This window comes from Camellia sinensis, chromosome 5 (genome assembly GCF_055761805.1).
Source record: "Camellia sinensis isolate YWXY chromosome 5, ASM5576180v1, whole genome shotgun sequence".
Lineage (NCBI taxonomy): Eukaryota > Viridiplantae > Streptophyta > Magnoliopsida > Ericales > Theaceae > Camellia > Camellia sinensis.
In genome coordinates this window covers 105,050,553-105,072,304 of record NC_138965.1, presented here as the reverse complement: position 1 = coordinate 105,072,304, position 21,752 = coordinate 105,050,553, and the positions used below count along the sequence as shown (strand labels likewise).

Genomic DNA, 21,752 nt, shown 5'->3' with positions numbered 1-21,752 from the left:
TGAGTTCAAATTTCTTATCATATAAACAATCTATATCTTTTGTAGACACCTTCCAATTTTTTAATCTTACTTAAATTTGTTCTATCTCTAACTCACTTTGATTAATAATAACTGATTTCTTATAGGAACTTGCACCAGCTACTAAGGGATTGTTTCACATGTTTTAAAGAAAGTGCACTTTTTGACTTTTTATGAAATATGGGTTGGGTTTGAAGTGACGTGATAGAAAGGTGATGTGACTTAAATAAGATGATGTGACTTAAATAGAATAGTGACTTTTTGACTTTTTTAGAGGATGACAAACAAGGCCTAAATTAGAGAATGACTTGAATATTCTTGCCAAAGTAATAATTAACTGTGACTGTCAACAGGTGGTTTAGCCTAATGTCACGAACTGGGCGCTTGTCATTCTCCCGAGAATCCGGCTCCACGAGTGATACTGCATACCCCCGTGAATTATGCTCAAGGACCAATCAAGGAGATGTGATATGGATCTACCTTGCTGTTCACAAACTAATGCGCTTGCAAGGTGCTTGGTGTAGAACTCGCATCCCCAATGAGTCGGTATGCGACATGCTACCACCGCCAGTCCCTGACGCTTTCGTCAGGGAGACATTACCCTGTCTGCCTCCATGCTTGTCTGTTTCCCTACCCATGGAAACTCGCCCCGTGCAGACATTACCCTTGGTGCGAACCCCACAATGAAGGTGCTTGGTATAAGTCCCACGTACCGTCCTCATCACAGTGCCCCTAGGCTGGCTCTTATACCATTTGTCACGGACTGGACGTTTGTCATCCTCCCGAGAAGTCGGCTTCATGAGTGGTATTGCATACCCCCGTGAATTATGCCCAAGGACCAACCCAGGAGATGCGATAGAGATCTACCCTGCCTGCTTTGCCACTCACAAACTAATGCGCTTGCAAGGTTCTTGATGTAAAACTCACATTCCCAATTAGTCGGTGGTCATGGATGACTTCTTGCCTAAAGATCTAATGGCTTATTGACTCCTGTGACTTTGGTGTCACACAAGTTAATTGAAGACAATAGAAGTAATTCAAATCAAATCCAAAACTATAATGGCTTTGATATCATAAGAGTCCCATGTATTATAATCATAATGATAAAGATTAAGTCAAGATTAAAGATTGTAGATGTTTTAGACGCTTTATAGAAATTTGTTCATGTTAGATTCTTGTTTTAATAGTAAAAATTCTTTGACTATAATTGATAATAGACTGACTAGAAGCAATTGATAATAATAATCTTAAATGATCTAATTCTTATTCTAAATGTGAAATATATTGCAAATTATCATTGATTTTAGTACGAATTTTAGAAATTAGAAGCATAATAAATAAGCATCACACTTATATTTATAAAATGGAAATTACAAAGAAATACTTACACAACTTTACTATCTTTTAACAAACTAACGCATGTATAACCCTTCAAACTACAACTTTACACTTTTTATACAGGAAAATAGAACGAAGTTTTAAAATCTTAAAAAGTGGTGTCCAGCAATACTAAAAGGGTCCACTTATATAGAGATCTGAGGACGGACTTGAAATGGATGGGAGTCCGAAGAGGTAAAGGACCAAAATCGGGTCTAATCTAGCCGTCTCAAATCTGGTCATAAAAAAATTTAAATTCCAAGTCTGCCCATTTAACCCAATATATATAAGCTATTAATTTTTTATTTTTTTATTTTTTTCCTTTAATGAATATTAAACTATTTAGATTTTTTATTTATTATTTCAATTTGAAATATTAACAAAATTCAATGATAAAATAAATATGATTTTTGACAAATATTTTAATTTAAATCCTAGAAATATATATCTATATATATACAATTTTTTATTTTATAACTAAAATAATATAAAATTATAATTAATATTTGGGCATGGCTTCCGAACTGGACCGTGCTGTTGGGCCTGTGAGGGCCCACCACGGGTCCCGTTTTGATAATCTGAATCGTTCAATGTGTAGAACTCGTCGAGTACTATATGTCTGTAAAAATCACGTTGATCGGATATCGATAACTATATGATCAAATCAGTTTCGTATTAAAAAAATTGGACGGTGAACAAATTAACGGTTGATAAAAAACTGTTTTGATCACATAGCTATCGATATCTGATCAACATGATTTTTTATAGGCATATAGTACTCGACGATTTCTACACATTAACGGTTCAAATTGTCAAAACGAGACCCGTGGTGGGTCCCCACGGACCCAACAATACAGTCCAGTTCGATTCCAGACTGGACAGAAGCCATACCCCTAATATTTTATAACTGATCAGACTAAATTGGGCTGAGCTAGAATTCCCAATGCTAAGTTCAGTTGGAACCAAATATTAAATGGCCATAAAATATTAACCCAATCCAATTTTATAAACAAAATAAAAATTTTCAAATCTTAAGGGTGTGTTTGGTAACGTTTACGTTTTCAGTTTATATTTACAAAATTTTTATAAACTGGTTTTTGTTTATTTTTAGAAAAACATAAACTATAAACGCGTTTGGTAATTGACAAAATATTTTAAAAAATTTAAAAATATAAAAAATAGTGAGAAATAGCAAGTGGTGGCAAGTGGCGGCGGAAGACGGTGGTAGAAAGTGGTGACGGTAGGTGGTAGTAGTGGGAGGTGGGTGGGTGGGTGACGATGGTGGGTGACAGGTGGTGGTGGTGGTGGTGGTGGCAGGTAGTGGGTAGTGGTGTCAGGTGGGTGGCGGATGGCGGGTGGTGGTGGGTAGTGGGTGGTTGACGGTGGCAGGTGGTGGGTGGTAGCGAGTGGGTGGTGGTGGTGGTGGTAGCGAGTGGGTGGGTGACGATGACGGGTGGTGGTAGTAAGTGGGTGGCAGATGGCGGATGGTGGCGGATGGTGGTGGTGGTGGTGGTGGTGAGTGGGTGGGTGACGGTGGTGGGTAGTAGTGGGTGGTGGTGGCAGGTGGGTGACGGGTGGTTGGTGGGTGATGGTGGTGGTGGTGGGTGGCAGGTGGGTGGTGGTGGTGGGTGGATGGTGGTGGATAGTGGTGGTAGGTGGGTGGTGAGTGGTGGTGGCAAGTAGGTGGCGGGCGGTGGATGGTAGTGGCGGGTGGTGGGTGGATGGCAGGTGGGTGGCGGTAGTGGTGGTGGTGGTTGCGAGGGGTGGATGGTGGTGGCGAGTGAGTGGCAGTTGGGTGGTGGGTGGTGGTAGTGGCAGATGAGTGGTGAGTGGTGGTGGCAGATGGGTGGTGAGTAGTGGTGGCAGGTGGTGGTAGGGGATGGGTGGAGGTGGCAGGTGGTGGTGGGGGATGGGCGGTGGTGGCGAAAGACGGTGGTGAAAAATGGTGGCGGGTGGTAGCTAGTGTTGGGTGGTAGCTAGTGTTGGGTGGTAGAGAAAAAAAAACTCAAAACTCAAAACAAAAACATATTTTTTGTGTTTTTATTTTTTAGCTAAATTTATAAACTGAGACTACTGATTTATAAATTAAAAATTTTACTAGACAAATTTTTATTTGAATTTTTAAAACTTTTATAAATATAAACAGGAAACTTGGAATCATAGTGTTACCAAACGTAAAAAATTATCACGTGGAGTTGGAGGGGCTGATGGCCATCTAGTTATGCTCACTCTCTCTCTCTCTCTCTGGCGAAGCAAATGAAGCGAAAAGCCCTGGCATGGTATTTGCAAGGGAGTTTGGATTCCATAGATTTCCCGTATGACTGAATCAAAGTCAACCACGTCTTGCGTCGTCGATTCGCAGGTGACTGGCCGGCACATTCTTGCTTGATGATTTGCTCTCACTAGATTGCCTTAGAGTACGATAGTAGTTTGACATAGGTCCGAAACCCCACACACACAAACCCTAAGACGAAGCTAGCACACGAACAAGACAAAGCTTGAGAATGTTGAAATCGTCTGAAATCCATCTTGATTGTTGTTTTTAGTTTGTCTTTTTTTTTGGTGAATTTTGTTTTAAAAAAAAGTTTTTCTTGTTTGGGGAAGTTTTTGCTGGGAAAGGATGAGGAAGAGAGGAAGGGAAAGAGGGAAGGAAAGCAGATTGTGTGTATTAAAATCTTACCAAAAGGGGGTTGGTTCCGTGGATAAGACCTTCGAATCCCTCACTTAAGGCTTGGGTTCGAGTCTCCATAACCCTTTGTTGGGGTTAAACATACTCATTAGCGCCACAAATATGTTGTAGGTACAGATATGTTATAGGTGTTGAGAGGCAATACTCCCTGACAAATATGTTGGAGTAGCTTATCTGCACATTCATTTTTAAATAAAAAAAGTGTAATAGTGAATTTTGTTATATTGCTCAATTATTAGACTCCGTTATTGAATTATTGGTTTTGCTATCCAATGCAAATAATCAAATATTTATTTTCCCTTAAAATTAGCGCCTTGCTTCATTGAAACTAGTAATTTTTAGGACAAAATTACCCCCCAAAAATATAAAATAAAGGTAAACCTTGGGTTTTTAATTTGGGTAAATTACACTTTGACCCCCTAAAGTATTGGGTCATTCTCACTTTGGTTTCTAAAGTAATTATTTTCTTAATTTAGTCCTTAAACTTTAGACCGTTTATCATTTCAGTCCAATTGATCACCTCCGTTATTGAGGAATGGTAGTTTGGCATAGTGGAATATAAGTTTATCACTTTGGCCCGTAAATTGTAAAAAGGAAAATTGCTAGAATAACGTCTTGGACATATTCCAACTTAGAATAACATTTGTTTGTTCTTAAATTTTTGTTCTGTTATTTAGCAATGGACATGGAGACAAAACTGATTCTAGGGATGAAATGTTAGAGCTAAAGTGATGTCCATGTATTTGATATATTTGAAATTAATAATGAAATACCTACCTTCCTCAAACTTACTGTTAAGATCTATGTGAAGTCTATGTATGTGTTGCATGTAAAGTGAAATTAATGGACATGGAGTCAAACAACTGAAAGAACTAACTGTTATGATCTATTCATCAATCCATTACATGTCATAAAATCATCAATTAGAGATCAAACTCAAAAAAACTAACATTTAGCCAAGTCAAAATGGTCTAAGAAACAAGTCACAAAAACCTGACTTGCAAACACAAAATATTCAATTGATTAAAAAGCAAGTGAATTGCAAGCACAAAAAACATCAAGCTGAGCAATATTGATTAAAAACAAGTGCAAAAAATAGTACAAAAATTACAGTTTAACAAAAATAAGTTCAGTAGCTTTAAACAAGTCATTATGCAAGTCCTAAAAAAGGAGAAGAGACAATTCACTACTGCTGACCACCTCCACTCCAGTGGCATTGACCATTGACAATGTAAAGTCTTCCAACACCTTGTCTTGATCGAGGAGGCATGAAAAGTGGCCTGGGTGATGGACCTATAGCACAAGCAGGAGCACTGGCACATGTTGCAACAAATGGTGGCTTAACTCTGTAAGTTGGAGCCTTAACACCTTGAGTTAGACCCTCTAAAACCTGCTGCAACTGGACTTCTAACACCTTTGGCTGGACCTCTAAAACCTATTACAACTGTACCCCTAACACCTGTTGCATTTGGACCTTTTACACCTTGAGCTATTGGCCTGGCATTTGATGCTGCAATTGGACCCTTTACACTTATAGTTGCTGGTGTTCTGAGCTGTGGTAATGGTGGCTGGGTAGTGACAGGGCTGTGTTGGCTCTGTTGGTACTGCTGTTGTGTGGCCTTTCCACTTTTCCATTGTTGGTTATTGGTTTGCTGATAATGTAAAATGCTGGAAATTTGTGTTAATAATAAGATAGTGACATGTATATAATATGATAGTGGTGTTGGTGGTAGATAGTGGCATGTATAGAATATGTGATAGTGGTGTTGGTGGTAGATAGTGGCATGTATAGAATATGTGATAGTGGTGTTGGTGGTAGATAGTGGCATGTATATAATATGTTAGTGGTAGATAGTGGTAATATATAATATGTAAGTGGCATATAATGAGTTATAATGATGTTTGTAATATCTCCTATATAAGGAGTGTCATTTGGTCTTGTAAGATAAGAAGTTTTGAATATAACAGAAATATATTCCTTCTTCCTCATATTTTTCGGAGTTTTTCTTCCTCATATTTTCTAAGTTGGTATCAGAGCAACAAAAAACACAGCAGCCCTAAAACCGTCATAGCCATGTCGGAAGTCACGTCCGAAACCACTTCAACCCCTGCCGCTGCCATTCCGGTGAAAACGTCCAACTCTCACTCTGTCCAAATCACCACCATCCGCCTAAATGGTGATAATTTTCTCCGCTGGTCACAATTTGTCCGGATGTATATCCGTGGGCAAGGAAAGATCGGTTACATCACTGGTGACAAGAAGACTCCTGCTGTTAATGATCCACTATTCGACAGTTGGGACGCTGAAAACTCCATGGTTATGACATGGTTGGTCAATTCCATGGAGGAGGATATAAGCTCTAATTACATGTGCTATACTACTGCACAAGAGTTGTGGGATAATGTTAGTCAGATGTATTCTGACCTAGGAAATCAATCTCAAGTTTTCGAATTAACTTTGAAGTTGGGAGAGATTCGTCAAGGAGATGATTCCGTCACCAAATATTTCAATTCGTTGAAAAGGTTGTGGCAGGATCTTTACATCTTCAACACATACGAATGGAAATCGGTTGACGACTGCAACCATCACAAGAAAACTGTGGAAGACAGCCGTATTTACAAGTTTCTTGCCGGCCTCAACATTGAGTTCGATGAAGTGCGAGGAAGAATTATTGGCAGACCTCCTCTCCCATCCATTGGCGAAGTATTTGCCGAAGTCAGAAGGGAAGAGAGCCGAAGGAGCGTCATGCTTAAGAAAAAAGGTACTGGTGAATCAATTGAAATTTCTGCTTTAATTAGCGATGCTGCGGCCAACAAGGCTGCAAATTACCAGCGCAGGTTTGATGATAAGCCACGGGTCTGGTGTGATTTTTGCAACAAGCCTCGCCATACACGAGAAACGTGTTGGAAGATCCATGGCAAACCTGTCAACTGGAAAAGCAGCAAACAAGGAGAGAAGGATCGTGGCTTTCCTACCGCTAATGAAGCCGATTCAGGTCCCTTCAACAAAGAGCAGATTGATCAACTCTTAAAGCTGATAAAATCCAACTCCTCATCCGGTACTCCTAGTGTTTTGTTGGCACAAACAAGTAGAAATCCTAAAGCCTTCTCTTGCCTAAACTTCTCTCCGTGGATCATAGATTCCGGTGCCTCCGATCACATGACTAGTTTTTCCCATTTATTTAGTACCTATTTCCCTTGTTCTGGTCATGACAAAATCAGAATAGCCGATGGTAGTTTTTCACCTATTACAGGAAAAGGATTTATTAAACTAACTGAGAAAATTAATCTCAATGCTGTTCTTCACGTCCCCAACTTAGCCTGTAACCTTTTGTTTGTCAGTAAACTATCTAAGGATTCTAATTGTCGTGTTACATTTTTTGAATCCCATTGTGAATTTCAGGACCAGAACTCGGGGATGATGATTGGGCGTGCTAGGATGCTTGAAGGTCTTTACTACTTTGATGAAGTACCTGTTAGTAATAAAAAAGCTCAGAGCTTTAATAGTACTAGTTCAATCTCTGTTCGAGAAAAAATAATGCTATGGCACTATAGGCTAGGACATCCTAGTTTTCTTTATCTGAAATATTTATTTCCAGAATTATTTAAAGGGATTGATTGTTCTTCTTTTCATTGTGAAAGTTGCATTTTTGCAAAATTTCATCGCTCTACTTATTTGCCAAAACCTTACCAGGCTTCCAAACCTTTTTATTTGATTCATAGTGATGTTTGGGGCCCTTCTAAAATCACTACTCTTTCTGGTAAAAGATGGTTTGTTACATTTATTGATGACCATACCCGCTTATGTTGGATTTATTTGATGAATAAAAAATCTGACGTGAAAAATTTATTCACAAATTTTTACAATATGATTGAAAACCAATTTCAAACCAAAATTGGTATTTTACATTCTGATAATGGAACAGAATATTTCAATGAGCAGTTGGGTGAGTTTTTGGAAAAAAATGGGATTTTTCATCAATCTACATGTCGGGATACCCCTCAACAAAATGGCATTGCAGAACGAAAAAATAAATATCTACTTGAAGTAGCACGTGCTATAATGTTTTACATGCATGTTCCTAAATATTTATGGGGTGAAGCAATTTTAACAGCCTCTTATTTGATAAACAGGATGCCTACAAAGGTGTTAACATACAAAACACCTTTTGATTGTCTCAAAACTTTTTTTCCTGACACGAGGTTGTTTTCTGATTTACCCGCCAAAGTTTTTGGATATACTGCCTATGTTCATGTTCCCAGTCAATTTCGTTCAAAACTTGACCCCCGTGCTATAAAATGTGTTTTTTTGGGTTATTCCTCAAACAAAAAGGGTATAAGTGTTTCGATCCTCAAACCAAGAAATTTCATGTGAGTATGGATGTGTCATTTGTGGAAACAAAATCCTATTTATTTCCCCAACACTTCTCTTCAGGGGGAGACAAGTGGAGTAGAAGACCGTTTTTGGGATATTTCTATCCCGCTCCCTAATGTCATTTATCCTACACAAAAGCCACATCTGTCTGATAATGATCACTTAGGAGAACCAAGTTCTATGGTGCCTAGTCAAGAAGATTCTTGTTTAGGGGGAGAAGTACTACAAAATGATCTAAATCCTGAGCTTCAGGTTTATACTATGAAGCGATTTCATCTGAGGAATAATGACCCGAATGTCCATCCTAATGACCCGGATGTCCACCCGAGTTCTGGCATCGAAATTTTAGGTAATCCTATTCCTTCTATTTCCGACCTTGATGTTCCTATAGCAATTAGGAAAGGTGTCCGAAATTGCATTAAACATCCTATTGCAAATTACCTCTCCTATCAAAGACTGTCTAAAAACCATAGAACTTTCACATCTAGGATTTCACACTTGTTTGTTCCAAGGAATATACAGGAAGCATTGGATGATTCGAATTGGAAATTAGCAGTCATGGAGGAGATGAATGCTTTAAGGAGAAGTGGTACTTGGGAGATAGTTGATCTACCCAAAGACAAGAAAACAGTTGGGTGTAAATGGGTGTTTACGATAAAATGTAACGCAGATGGAAGCGTTGAGAAATACAAGGCGAGACTGGTGGCTAAAGGCTTCACTCAAACTTATGGGATCGACTATCAGGAGACGTTTGCTCCTGTTGCTAAAATAAATTCCATCAGAGTACTGTTATCTCTTGCAGTAAATTCAGATTGGCCTCTACATCAACTTGACATTAAAAATGCATTTCTCAATGGTGATCTTGAAGAGGAGGTGTTCATGAGCCTACCGCCGGGATTTGAGCAGAGACTTGGAAGCGACAGAGTATGCAGATTGAACAAGTCATTATACGGACTCAAACAATCACCAAGAGCGTGGTTTGAACGCTTTGGGAAGGCAGTTATCAGTTATGGCTTCTCGCAGAGTCAAGCAGATCACACAAAATTTATAAACATTCAAAAGACAGTAAAATTGCAATTTTGATTGTTTATGTTGATGACATCATTTTAACTGGTAATGATGAAGCAGCGTTAGCAGCCCTCAAAGAGAAACTCGCAAAAGAATTTCACATTAAGGATCTGGGAGCCCTCAAGTATTTCCTCGGAATGGAATTTGCAAGATCCAAGGAAGGTATATTTGTTAATCAGAGAAAATATGTTCTTGATCTCCTTGGAGAAACAGGTATGCTTGGTTGTAAGATGGTGGAGACTCCGATCGAGCCTAACTTGATATTACAAGCTGCTAAGGCTGAAGAAGTCAAAGAGAGGGAACAATATCAGTGACTTGTAGGGAAATTGATTTACTTGTCTCATACGCGGCCTGATATTGCCTTTGCAGTCAGCATGGTAAGTCAGTTCATGCACTCACCAGGGGCAGAGCACTTTGAGGCCGTTTATAAGATCTTAAGATATTTGAAAGGAACTCCAGGGAGAGGCTTACTGTTCAAGAAACATGGACATCTTCAAGTTGAAGTATACACAGATGCAGACTGGGCAGGAAGTGTTACAGACATGAGATCAACATCCGGATACTACTCCTTTGTAGGTGGGAACCTAGTTACATGGCGGAGTAAAAAACAGAATGTGGTAGCTAGAAGTAGTGCAGAAGCAGAGTTCAGAGCTGTTGCCTATGGAATCTGTGAAGTAATGTGGATTAAAAGAATTCTTGAAGAATTAAAGCTTTCTCACCCGACACCTATGAAGGTCTATTGTGACAACAAAGCAGCTATATCTATAGCTCATAATCCAGTTCTACATGATCGCACAAAACATATAGAAGTGGATAAACATTTCATCAAGGAGAAAATCAATGCTGGCATAATCTGTATGACCTACCTTCCAACAGGTGAACAATTAGCTGATGTGCTAACGAAGGGACTACACAAGAAGCAATTTGATAAGCTGACTAGCAAGCTGGCTATGGAAGATATCTTCAAACCAGCTTGAGGGGGAGTGTTGGAAATTTGTGTTAATAATAAGATAGTGGCATGTATATAATATGATAGTGGTGTTGGTGGTAGATAGTGGCATGTATAGAATATGTGATAGTGGTGTTGGTGGTAGATAGTGGCATGTATAGAATATGTGATAGTGGTGTTGGTGGTAGATAGTGGCATGTATATAATATGTTAGTGGTAGATAGTGGTAATATATAATATGTAAGTGGCATATAATGGGTTATAATGATGTTTGTAATATCTCCTATATAAGGAGTGTCATTTGGTCTTGTAAGATAAGAAGTTTTGAATATAACAGAAATATATTCCTTCTTCCTCATATTTTTCGGAGTTTTTCTTCCTCATATTTTCTAAGTTAAAAAACATAATTTGCAGATGTAAATTGAATTGAAACAATTAAGTACCTTGGTGCTACCTTCCCTTGTTGCAACCCACTCTTACAAGTTCTCATGTTGTGCCCAACTTCCCCACATTTTCTACATTTCACTGAAGTTTGATACTTCCTTAGCTTGGTAGGATTCTTAGGCAGCTCATCTGGTTCCCTTATCCTCATCTTCCTTGGCCTTCCAGGCATCTTGGAGTATACAGGAGGCAGTATTTGTTTATTTTCTGTTTTCACCCAGAACTCTTGTCCATTCATTGGATAAGTTATATGGTTATATGCCCTTAAATAGGCATCCTTCCTATATCAGTCATGGACATACTTTTCGGGTTCCTCATAGGAACACCATATGACACAGATTGCATGTGGACATGGGATACCTGTTAAATCCCATCTCCTGTATGAAACAAGTCTTAGCATCCAAGTCAACAACAAATTTATCCCCAGTCGTTCCCTTAACTTTGAAAATCCTATTTCCAGCTAAAGAAGCAATATATTTGTTAGCTTAATTCTTATCCTTCTATGATTTTGTGAATTTTAGGTTCCAAATCATCATATCACTTTTTAGCCTCTTTTACTTATCCTCTCCATCAAATACACCTTAATTCTTTCCAACACGATCAATATTGGTTGACTTCTTGCATGCACAATTTTTGAATTGAAGCACTCACATAAATTATTCAGCAATGTCACATTTTGTTAAAAGTAGTAAAGTGTGACCTAGACCAATACATTGGTGGCTTTCCAGCCAACCATTGATAAGCCTCATCATCAAACTTCTGCAGATCCTCCATTAGAGCTTCTAACGTAGTCAAATAACTAGCCCTACCTAGTTCTCACATTTTATCTTTCAGAGCATTACCTCTGAAGCCAGCATTCTTGAAGTTATTATGCAAATGTTTGAAACAATGTCTGCGTTTAACATTGGGCAATAACTGAGAAATTGTCGCATCCAATCCCTGCATGAGATAAAGACAATGCAATCAGTTATGTAACATACAAGAAATACATTAAAACAGTTTAAATTGTAAATAATATATACCTTTTGTTTGTCAGTAATGAGTGTCCACCTCTGTTGATCAATAATTCTCAAGTCTTGGATCAAAGTCTCAATGAACCATTTCCAGCTACTGGTACACTAACTCCACCATAGCAAAAGCAATTGGAAAGATTTGGTTATTGACATCCATCCTAACAGCTATAAGCAACTGCCCACCATGAGTCCCTTTATGATGAGTACCATCCATTCCTATCCTTTAACAAACCCCCTCTTACAAGCTGTAGAAATTTAATGTATAAAGAGAAATGATTGTATTATTGATTGATGTATGTTTATTGATATATATTACAATGATTCATGATTCCTATATATAGAAGAGGGTGAGTGTGTAGTAGGTAAGGAGTAGGTGAAGTGGAGGTGGTAGTGGTGTAGTGGGTTAGGTTTAGTGGAGTAGGTGAGGTGGTAGTGGTGTAGTGGGTTAGGTTTAGTGGAGTAGGTTTAAGTGGGTGAAGTAGGTGATAGGTTTTAACAGCCCCCCGCAAACTCAAGGGGGATAGGAACTAGCCAACTTGAGTTTGGAGAGAGTAACAAAACAAGAAAATAGACGAATACATAAAAGAAAAAGAGGATAGGAGACACTGTATGGTCGTGTCAGACCGATGGTGAAGACACTGGATGGTGGTGTCATAACGTTGTAGAGGACACTGTATGGTGGTGTCATAACGTTGTAGAGGACACTGTATGGGGGTGTCATAACGTTGTAGAGGACACTGTATGGTGGTGTCATAACGGTGTAGAGGACACTGGATGGCTGTGTCAGACCGATGTAGAAGACAGTTTATGGGGTCATGTCGGACCGTTGTAGCTGACAATGTGGTGACAGTTGTTGTGACAGTTTACAGAGTCTTGCTGGACCCTTGTAGAAACTAACTGGAATCAATGTCGGGACAGTTTACAGAGTCTTGTCGGACCCTTGAAAGAGCTAACCGGAATCAATGTCGGGACAGTTTACAGAGTCTTGTCGGACCCTTGAAGGAGCTAACCGGAATCAATGTCGGGACAGTTTACAGAGTCTTGTCGGACCCTTAAAAAATACACTGTATGATGGTGTATATAGGCTGCCCAAATATATATATATATATGGATATATATAGTGAGCCCTCAAAAGTCGCGCCCTCAAAAGGCGCGCCCACTTCATCAAAAGGCGTGCCCGACAAAAAGCGTCGAGCCGTCAAAAGGTGAGCCGGAGACGCGGCGAGGCACGTGAGCGACAGAGTGGCGTGTCGGCCGCGTCATCAGTGTCGATATAAACCAATGCGGAGGCTGTGGAAACCAAACCAGGCTGAAACCTCTGAACATTGTCAGACTGAAACACTCTGAAAAATATTCTGGATCCAACCCTTCTCTGAAAAACTCTGCGTTTTCGGAGAGAGAAACTTTGTAACACTCTGTAACCAATCCTTCTTTGAAAGTACCAGTCGGAAATCGCTGCGTCGCTGAAACACTCAGCAACCCAAAAAACATGGCCTCTTCTTCCCGTCCAGCTACCCAGAATATGGCCTCTTCGTCCCGTGGTCTGGCCTCTTCGTCCCGTGGTCTGCTCACTCTCTTTCCCGACCTCAACGAGTCAACAAGAGAGATAACTGGTGCGGTGGCCAGTGAACCTCAACCAAGCGCCTCTGGTTTTGCTCCGTTGAACTTTCCGATGCGGTCGGTGGAGCAAAAAATGGCGGTGCAAACTGATATTGAGGCCAATCAGTATACTTTGAAGTCATGTGTGGAGACCATGACGGCGGTCACAAACCTGTTGCACCGGCTGCAGAGTAGGACAAATGAGGTGCAGCAGTTAAACGCCCAACTGGCTCTGCTCCAACGCATGTATAAGGATGCGCAAGCAGAGATAAGTGTGCTAAAGGCGGAAAACAAGGAACTGAAGCGGAAGGCCACCGTTATGTTCCGATTTGGAGGTCCGCCATATGCTGCAGTGGAGGAGCAGGGAGTAGTGATCGTGCCCAGTGGAGTGGGAAACACGGAGGCAACACCGGCAAGGGCCGCCCAGGACGGAGGGAAGAAGAAGAGACCGGCGGCAGAGTAGAGAAAAATCCCGCCTGTGGATGTGGTTGTTTGGTTTGTTTCGTTTTGTGTGGTCGTTCTTTTTTTTGTTTTGTTTTTTTTTTTGTTTTTTTTTTTTTTTTTGTTTTTTTTTTTTTTTTTTTGTGTTTGGTGTAAAATTGTGATCGGAGTTGATCCCGGAGATGAATAAAATATGGTTGGTGTGCAAAGCTATATGGGATGAATGGAATTGGAAAAAGATTAAAAATAATGAGAAAGAAAAATAAAGAAAAGAAATAATAAAAATATATTTGAAATCAAAAATGAAAGATGGGGGAAAGAAGGAAAGTGGTTTGGAGAAAATAAATAAAAATAATGGAGTTTGAAATCAAACGGAGGAGAGATGATGTTTTTTGTTGTTGTTGTTGTTTTTTTTTTTTTTATATAATAAAAAAGAGATATATATATAAAATAAAGAAAGTGGGAAACAAGGAGTGCACCAATTAAGCTTTAGAATAAAAAAAAAAAATTTGGGGCGGTGGATGCAAAGTGAGGAGAGAGAGTGGGGTATATTATATTCAGAAAGTGGGCGGTGAGAGAAGCAAAAGCTGCGGGTACAAAGGCGGTGGCGTCCGCGGTAGGGGTAGGTGCAGGGGCCTCTGCTGCAGCCACATTTTGGACAGCTGATATATACGACATCATGACAACAGCAACAAAAAACTTCATCTTCATTGCTGCCATTTCCCATCATAGATCCACTAGAATAAGGTGTTGGACCAGCTATATGCAGGGGTCTATACGGGCTGCCTCCAGAAAGGCGGCTGCCGTAGTTGTAAGGATAGGCAGAACCCCCAGAAAATGGAACATCATAAGGAGACATAGATGATCCATTGAAGAGAGAAGATCCATAAGGTGGCACACCCATATACATCGAGGAGGGTCCACCAGAGCCTACATAGGGAGCTGAGGATGAGTAGCCATGCATGGGTTGTATGGGTTTTGCAGCAGATTTTGAGTTGTGATCTGCTGGCCTTGATTGAGTACAGTTGCGCATATTGCAAGTCGTCCTAAATGAAAAATTGACATTTCCACAGCTAGGGCAGGTCCAGTCATCTTCCCTGCGACTGCCGTCAGTTCGAGCTCGCTTTGCCGCTGAAGAATTCCTGTTATCCACCTGAGACATGGCGATGAAGCTCTTTGTCAACACCGAAAACAAGCACGAACGTGTACTCAGGTCCAGAGGTACCAACGCGGTCCACGGGTTGCCGGAGAGGTTGAAGCCCTAAGAGGAGAAGACCGAGGAGGATCGGGGAAGTCGAGTTGGGTCCGGAACTTGCGGCCCGTGCAGAAGGCTCGGACCAAGCCAGCATCAAGGTATGTGTAGAAAATAAGCGGAATAGGTTGAGGTCCGGCGGACGGCTAAGGTGAGGTTGCCGCCCGCCGGTGAAGCGAAAATATTAGGTTCTAAACCTGCTCTGATACCATGTAGAAATTTAATGTATAAAGAGAAATGATTGTATTATTGATTGATGTATGTTTATTGATATATATTACAATGATTCATGATTCCTATATATAGAAGAGGGTGAGTGTGTAGTAGGTAAGGAGTAGGTGAAGTGGAGGTGGTAGTGGTGTAGTGGGTTAGGTTTAGTGGAGTAGGTGAGGTGGTAGTGGTGTAGTGGGTTAGGTTTAGTGGAGTAGGTTTAAGTGGGTGAAGTAGGTGATAGGTTTTAACACAAGCTCAAAACATATATATATATCGGTTGAAACATGTCTTCCTCTTCCCTTTCCCCTTCCCCTTCCTGTTCCTTTTCCCTTTCCCTTTGAAATGATGGTTTCAATTTCACAAAGATGGTTGTACCTAGGTTGCTCCTCTTAACCTCTTCAACATAATCCCAAAACCTTCCAAATTGATGTGAATAATCTCCACTTATAGCCTTAAGCGCTTTATCCCTAGCTCTATAAGCTTGAGTAATAGAGTTGAAATCTTTCATGATCCTTTCCGTGAATGATAGCACAAGCTAATTAGGGGTAATTAGTAACTCCTCTTTATATATTCCAGACAGCCCACCTAGAAGTTACATGCTTGTTTGAGAATATCCTCCCAGACACATTGGTGAATAGAATTCTAAGATTTGGTTTAGAATGTTTTCTCACTAGTCAGAGGAGATGCATAAATCATCAAGTTGCACCTTTGGTTGTTCCATTTAGCTCTTACTCTTGTTCCTTCATTCTTCACAAACTTGACATCCCTCCCTTGGATGATAGTATGTTGTCTTACAGCACTTCTAAACTGTGTTGGTGAATCAAAGAGCATGCCAATCTTAAACTCAGGATCTTGTGTTCTAGATTTATACCTAAATATAGGAAATTTGGGCCTTTTATTTGGCCCACCATCTTCATCAGATGAGTCAAAGTCATCACTTCTACATTATGGTCCACATTGACAGGTTGTTCTACAGTTTTTTCTTTGCCATTGTCTTTGTAATACTATTACCAAGGCCACCCCACTCAACATCCTTGTCCACATTAGCATCAAAGAGCACATCATCATCACTTAGTGTGTACTCAGTCTTCAAACTCATCATACACACTGTCTTCAAAATTTGAACCTAAATCCATAATCAATCCCTTCATCATTGCCAATGTTATGATCTTCCCTAGTGTTTACAACCACTTCAATAGACTTTGCCCCCACACCAGAAGAGCTTGTCTGACTTTCAAGCAAAGGAAATAGGTTTTGGTTAACTACATAGATCTCATCCAGTCTATTCTCAATGGATTTTACCATTTCATTAACTATATCATTAGTGAATAAGAAAACTAACCCGTCTTTTAAGGACATTCCAAGCTTCTTTCTTCCAATAAAGGCCAACATAATCAGTATAACCAAGTTGCCTAACTATGGAATCTAACTCCAGAAGTGACATCTTATAATCCCAATAGCTTTGTTTACCCCCCTATACTTTTTCTCCCTCTCCACTAAAATATCCATCATGATAGAATTTAATTGTAATATATTCTGAATCATGCCCTGCAACACACAAACAAGGGACCGCACACTTTTTCTTTACATGAACACAAAAATGAGACTATACAAACAGGGACAAGGCAACTCATTTATGCCAATGACAGTGACAATAAATGGACCACACCTATAAACAAACCATAACCAAGTATTAAAAGAAATAATAATAATAAAATCTAACGAAGTCAAAACCCTAATCCACAATGTTAAATTATTTAGGAGGAAATTCCTTCGGTGCACACCCTTCAAAGATGTGTACCATTTATACCTTGTTACGTATTTTTTTGTAGTAAATATTATGTAATTTTTTGGTAGTTATGACAATTTTTGGTTTAGAAATAAATTTACGTTTTTTTTGGTAATATTGTGCATTTTTATGGTAATGTTACCAATCATTAAAATCAATATCCAAAATATTGAACAAATCGAATTCATAACCCACAATCTTAAACAAACCAAAACCCTTATCACTTAAATCTTAAACTTATCAACAAATCAATAAGAGAATTAAAGCCATTCTTTAATATAATATGGAGCGGTGTCTCATGTTCTTTGTGACAAGTTCATCTTCATAAACCCAAAAAATGGGTCTTAGTCTTCCAAGTTCTTATACTATGCATATGATTCTAGATTCTCTTCCTCTTTTACGATTTGGTTCTCTGGCAGAACTAACTCAAAATAAGTTTATGCAATTGACAAAATTACGTGATAATCATATGTTTTTTGGCTAATTTCAATCATGCCCTTGGATCCGGATCGGACACATACAGATATGGGTATATTCGTGACAGGGGTTTTTTTCATCCAAACTCAATAACGGAGGTGAGTTTAGGGACTGCAATGATAAAAGGTCTAAAGTTTAAGGACTAAATTGAGAAAATAGTTACTTTAGGGGGTCAAAGTGTAATTTACCCTTTTAATTTTGTCAAATTAAATCATAATATTTTGATTTGTTTTCATTCTAAACTATCTGCCTAATTTTGTTTAGTTAAATTGAAGGGAAAAAAAAATAGTATTTTAGTCACTAAACTCAACGGGAAAGATATTTTAGACATTTTATGTACACTTACATTGAGTTTAATGACTAAAATGCCATTTATGCATTGGTTTTACTTAACAAAAATAGACGAATGACTTGTATTGAAAACAAATCAAAAGATTTGGGTTTAAATTGACGAAAATAAAAAACTCAAGTTTTATTTTGTTACAAAGGTTAAACTTTGGGGCTCTTTTTTTTTGTTTTTGTTTTTTTTGGGTAACTTTTCCTAATTTTTACCTCCAGCAATATAGGGTTTTCATGCCTTAGGGATCACCCGTTGGCTGTTGGCTTTAGCCATAGTTGGGGGAAGTTTTATTAAGACATTGGAGTTACAACTTACAGGGTTACAGTTCCTTTTTGATTTTGCTCCCCATTGCTACAGATTCAAGTCATCCAAACAAAGCATTGTTGTTTATTATTTTTGTGTTTGTTCTTGTCGTCCTTTTTTAAATTTTTTTCACTGCATATTGTTACCTTTTCTTTTTTCTTTTTCATTTTATTTATGTCAATCGGAGATGAACTAGAGTATGAAACATTTTTGGTGTGTGTTGATTTCATAGTGAGTTTGAAAACACAATTTTTTGTTGCTTTCATGCCAATTTATTTGGAATTCTAACCAATGAGCTCTTGCTCTACCTATGGGGCTATGAGGAAGTTACATGAGAGATCCTTTGATCAAGAATATATGTAATAGGAGAGCTAAGAGTGAGATCATATAATTGATGATATGATATACTAAAGAATTTCCAGTGGTTCATTAATATGGTACTTTTTTTTATTTTTTTGATGAATTCATTAATATATTACTTGATCTTGTTACCTCAAGATGTAGTTTTGATTTTAATGAAAGAAATATGTTACTGATTGTGTAACTTAAGATGTAGTTTATAATGATAGAATATCTGTCACCTCTTCTCTTTCTTCCCCAGTGTTGTAACATTCCATTCAAAGTTCTAAAAATTGGAAGTATCTCACCGCAAGTTGGTTAAGTTCTTTATTAATTTAATATAGCATTTCAATGTAGTTTAACCATATTTTGCCATCTAATTCTATTTTCTTTCAATAGAAATGAGCCGATCACAGGAGTCTCCGTCCCTTAAGCGGAAACGACCAGAACCAAATACACAAGCTCAGACACCTGAGAGTGTACTATTAAATCTGATAAAAAGCAAAGGAGATATGGGAATCTGGAAAGGAGACATGAAACGAGAGACTAGTCTCCCAGAACCCGTGGTTAACAAAGCCATCAAGACACTCCAAGGCAAGACACTTATAAAAGAGGTTGTTAACATAAAAAGCAAGGGGAGGAAACATTTTATGGCAGCAGAGTTTGAACCATCAAAGGAACTCACTGGTGGTGCATGGTATGTGGAGGGCAAACTCGATCAAGAATTCATTGCTGTTCTTAAAGACTCATGCTCAAAAATCATACGGAAGCTGAAGGTAGTTACGGCAGAGGGAATTTCTGATTTTATCAAGAGGAATAAAATCACCACGATTGAGTGCAAAACCCACCAAATTGAAGAGATATTGAAGTCTATGGTTTTAGACAACGAGATTTTTGAGGTGAAGAGCACTGGACTAGGAGAATATCATTCCATTCCAATTGGCACTGCTTGTTATAGATCTTCAACTGGAATGGGCCTCGGACAGGGACCAAAAATTGGGGCCATGGCTTCAATTCCATGCGGGGTTTGTCCTCGGATAAGTCAGTGCACACCTGATGGCATTATCTCTCCGAAGACCTGTGAATACTATAAGAAATGGTTGAATTTTTGAATTTTAAAATGATTTTATTTGAATGATGTGAATGGATTCAAATTTCTGGTACTCTTAGAAGTTTATACTTTCCTAATATAGTTCATGGATATTGTTTTGTTGTTCTGCGTACCATTACAGTCTCTGCTATCTATAATGTTTGTATCTGTCAGTTGAAAATTTATTGTTACTTGCGTTTTTTAAAAACTAACCATTTTGCTGGAAGTAATGTGGTTGATTGAAGTTTTCAACTGAAGGTATCTGGGAATCTGAGACATGGATGGATATTTTGCTTCGTAGTGTGATAAGAGATAAAATTATACGTTTTGCAAATAGGTTGGGGGTCTTCCAAGAATATTTGAGGCTAAACTAGGTGAGACTTGATTGTTAATTTGAGATCATTACACAACTTATTTGCTGGTGAGAACCTTTGTTTATTGCTGGTGAGAACCTTTGTTTGTTCCATGGCATCGTTTTGTGAAGATATGTTTAACTAAATAGCCATATATTTCCATGTGACTACCATGGATGTTTTGGATGTGAAGTTATACTTTGTAATTGCTTTTAACTTTTGAATCCCATAAACATTTTATGATTTGTTTTTACCATAATTGTCATAGGCTGTGTTGATGTTTTGGATTAACTGTCACTTAACAAAACTTTGTCCTAGTGTTCCGTTGTTTATAATTAACAATGTGAGTCCATCATTTGTTCAATCTACTTTTGTAAGAAACCAATGCTTGTTGAATAATGCTGTGGATACAGATTTTGTTTGCAAATTTTAACTTGTCGATAACACAGCATTTTATGCACAAGTCTACAAATTTCTGTATATGTGGCATTGCTATGCTTGGTTTTTAGTTCTAGAGTTCATACAATGTACACTTTAATCATAATTGGTTTACTTTCGAATTAGTTTAAGTTATTGGCATAATATATAGAACTCTTTTTTATTTATTTATTTTTCTTCTTCTGTTTTCCTTATGCTTTTTTAGCATGTATGGATTTCAGTTTCTTTTTTAGCTAGTTGTCACATGATGGTACTTTTTTGTTTTTTGGGTTAAACCTGCTGAAGTTAAGAGGGTAACTTCACTTGTGATGTGTTGTGAGTCCGGTGCCCTCAATGCTATGTGTAAAATGTTTTTCTGTTTTGTTTGTAGCCGGAAAAATGTTTGTTTGTTAGAACTTTCTTGATGCCATGTCATGTAGTCATTTGGAAACTTGTCTCAACGTGGAGAAAGTTATCCAGTACATCTGTAGACATCCATTTTGACCGCCCTTAAGATTTGGACGTCTCACTCTGAACGCTCAATGATGAAACGTTACGCTGTGCAATCGTTCGATTTCTTCAGCAAAAGGCTTTGGTTTCAAGTTTTAAAACCTAAACCCTGTACCCCCTTTGGACCAAAATTTTATTTTTTCTAGCCTAACCACTTAGAGAAGAGCTAGCCAACAAGTGGCCGGCAGGCCATTTTCATGTGGCTGACCGTGCCTCTTCACGGCCAGCCGGCTATATTCAGTGCAACAGATATTTTGACAGTAGCCAGCTGTCTCCATGTGCATGCTTTGCACCAGTTGTCTCTTTACCTCAGCAAAAGCCTCAAGTTTAAGTTTATAAGGTGTATGTATAGTGTATGTATATTGGAAGAGATGAGGGAAGTGTGTTGAGCAAGCTATAGGCTCTTGGCAATTTTTTCTAACCCCAAACCATGTGGAGAGGTCTTGTATTTATAGAAAAATAGGTTCTTACGTCGGAAATATCTGTAAAGAGACAACTGGTGCAAAGCATGGACATGGAGATAGCTGGCTGCTGTCAAAATATCTGATGCACTGAATATGGCTGGCCGGTTGTGAAGAGGCACGACCGGCCACATGAAAATGGCTTGCCGGCCACTTGTTGGTCATCTCTTCTCTGAGTAGTTAGGCTAGAAAAAATAAAGTTTTGGTCCAAAGGAGGTACAGGGTTTAGGTTTTAAAA

The 21,752-nt window shown here is 38.7% G+C and overlaps 1 protein-coding gene across 1 annotated transcript; it reads left to right on the top strand.

Moving 5' to 3' along the window:
- The first annotated feature begins 3,570 nt into the window (after positions 1–3,570).
- LOC114320481 (uncharacterized) lies at positions 3,571–19,909 on the top strand. Its single transcript, XM_028267542.2, has 2 exons — positions 3,571–3,757; positions 19,083–19,909. Exon 2 carries the CDS (start codon positions 19,085–19,087, stop codon positions 19,793–19,795), a length of 711 nt encoding a protein of 236 aa, XP_028123343.2. The 5' UTR covers positions 3,571–3,757; positions 19,083–19,084; the 3' UTR covers positions 19,796–19,909.
- Positions 19,910–21,752: the final 1,843 nt, after the last annotated feature.

Coding starts and splice junctions, on each gene's coding strand:
- LOC114320481 (XM_028267542.2), top strand. CDS start 19,085: ATGAGCCGATCACAGGAGTCTCCGTCCCTTAAGCGGAAACGACCAGAA.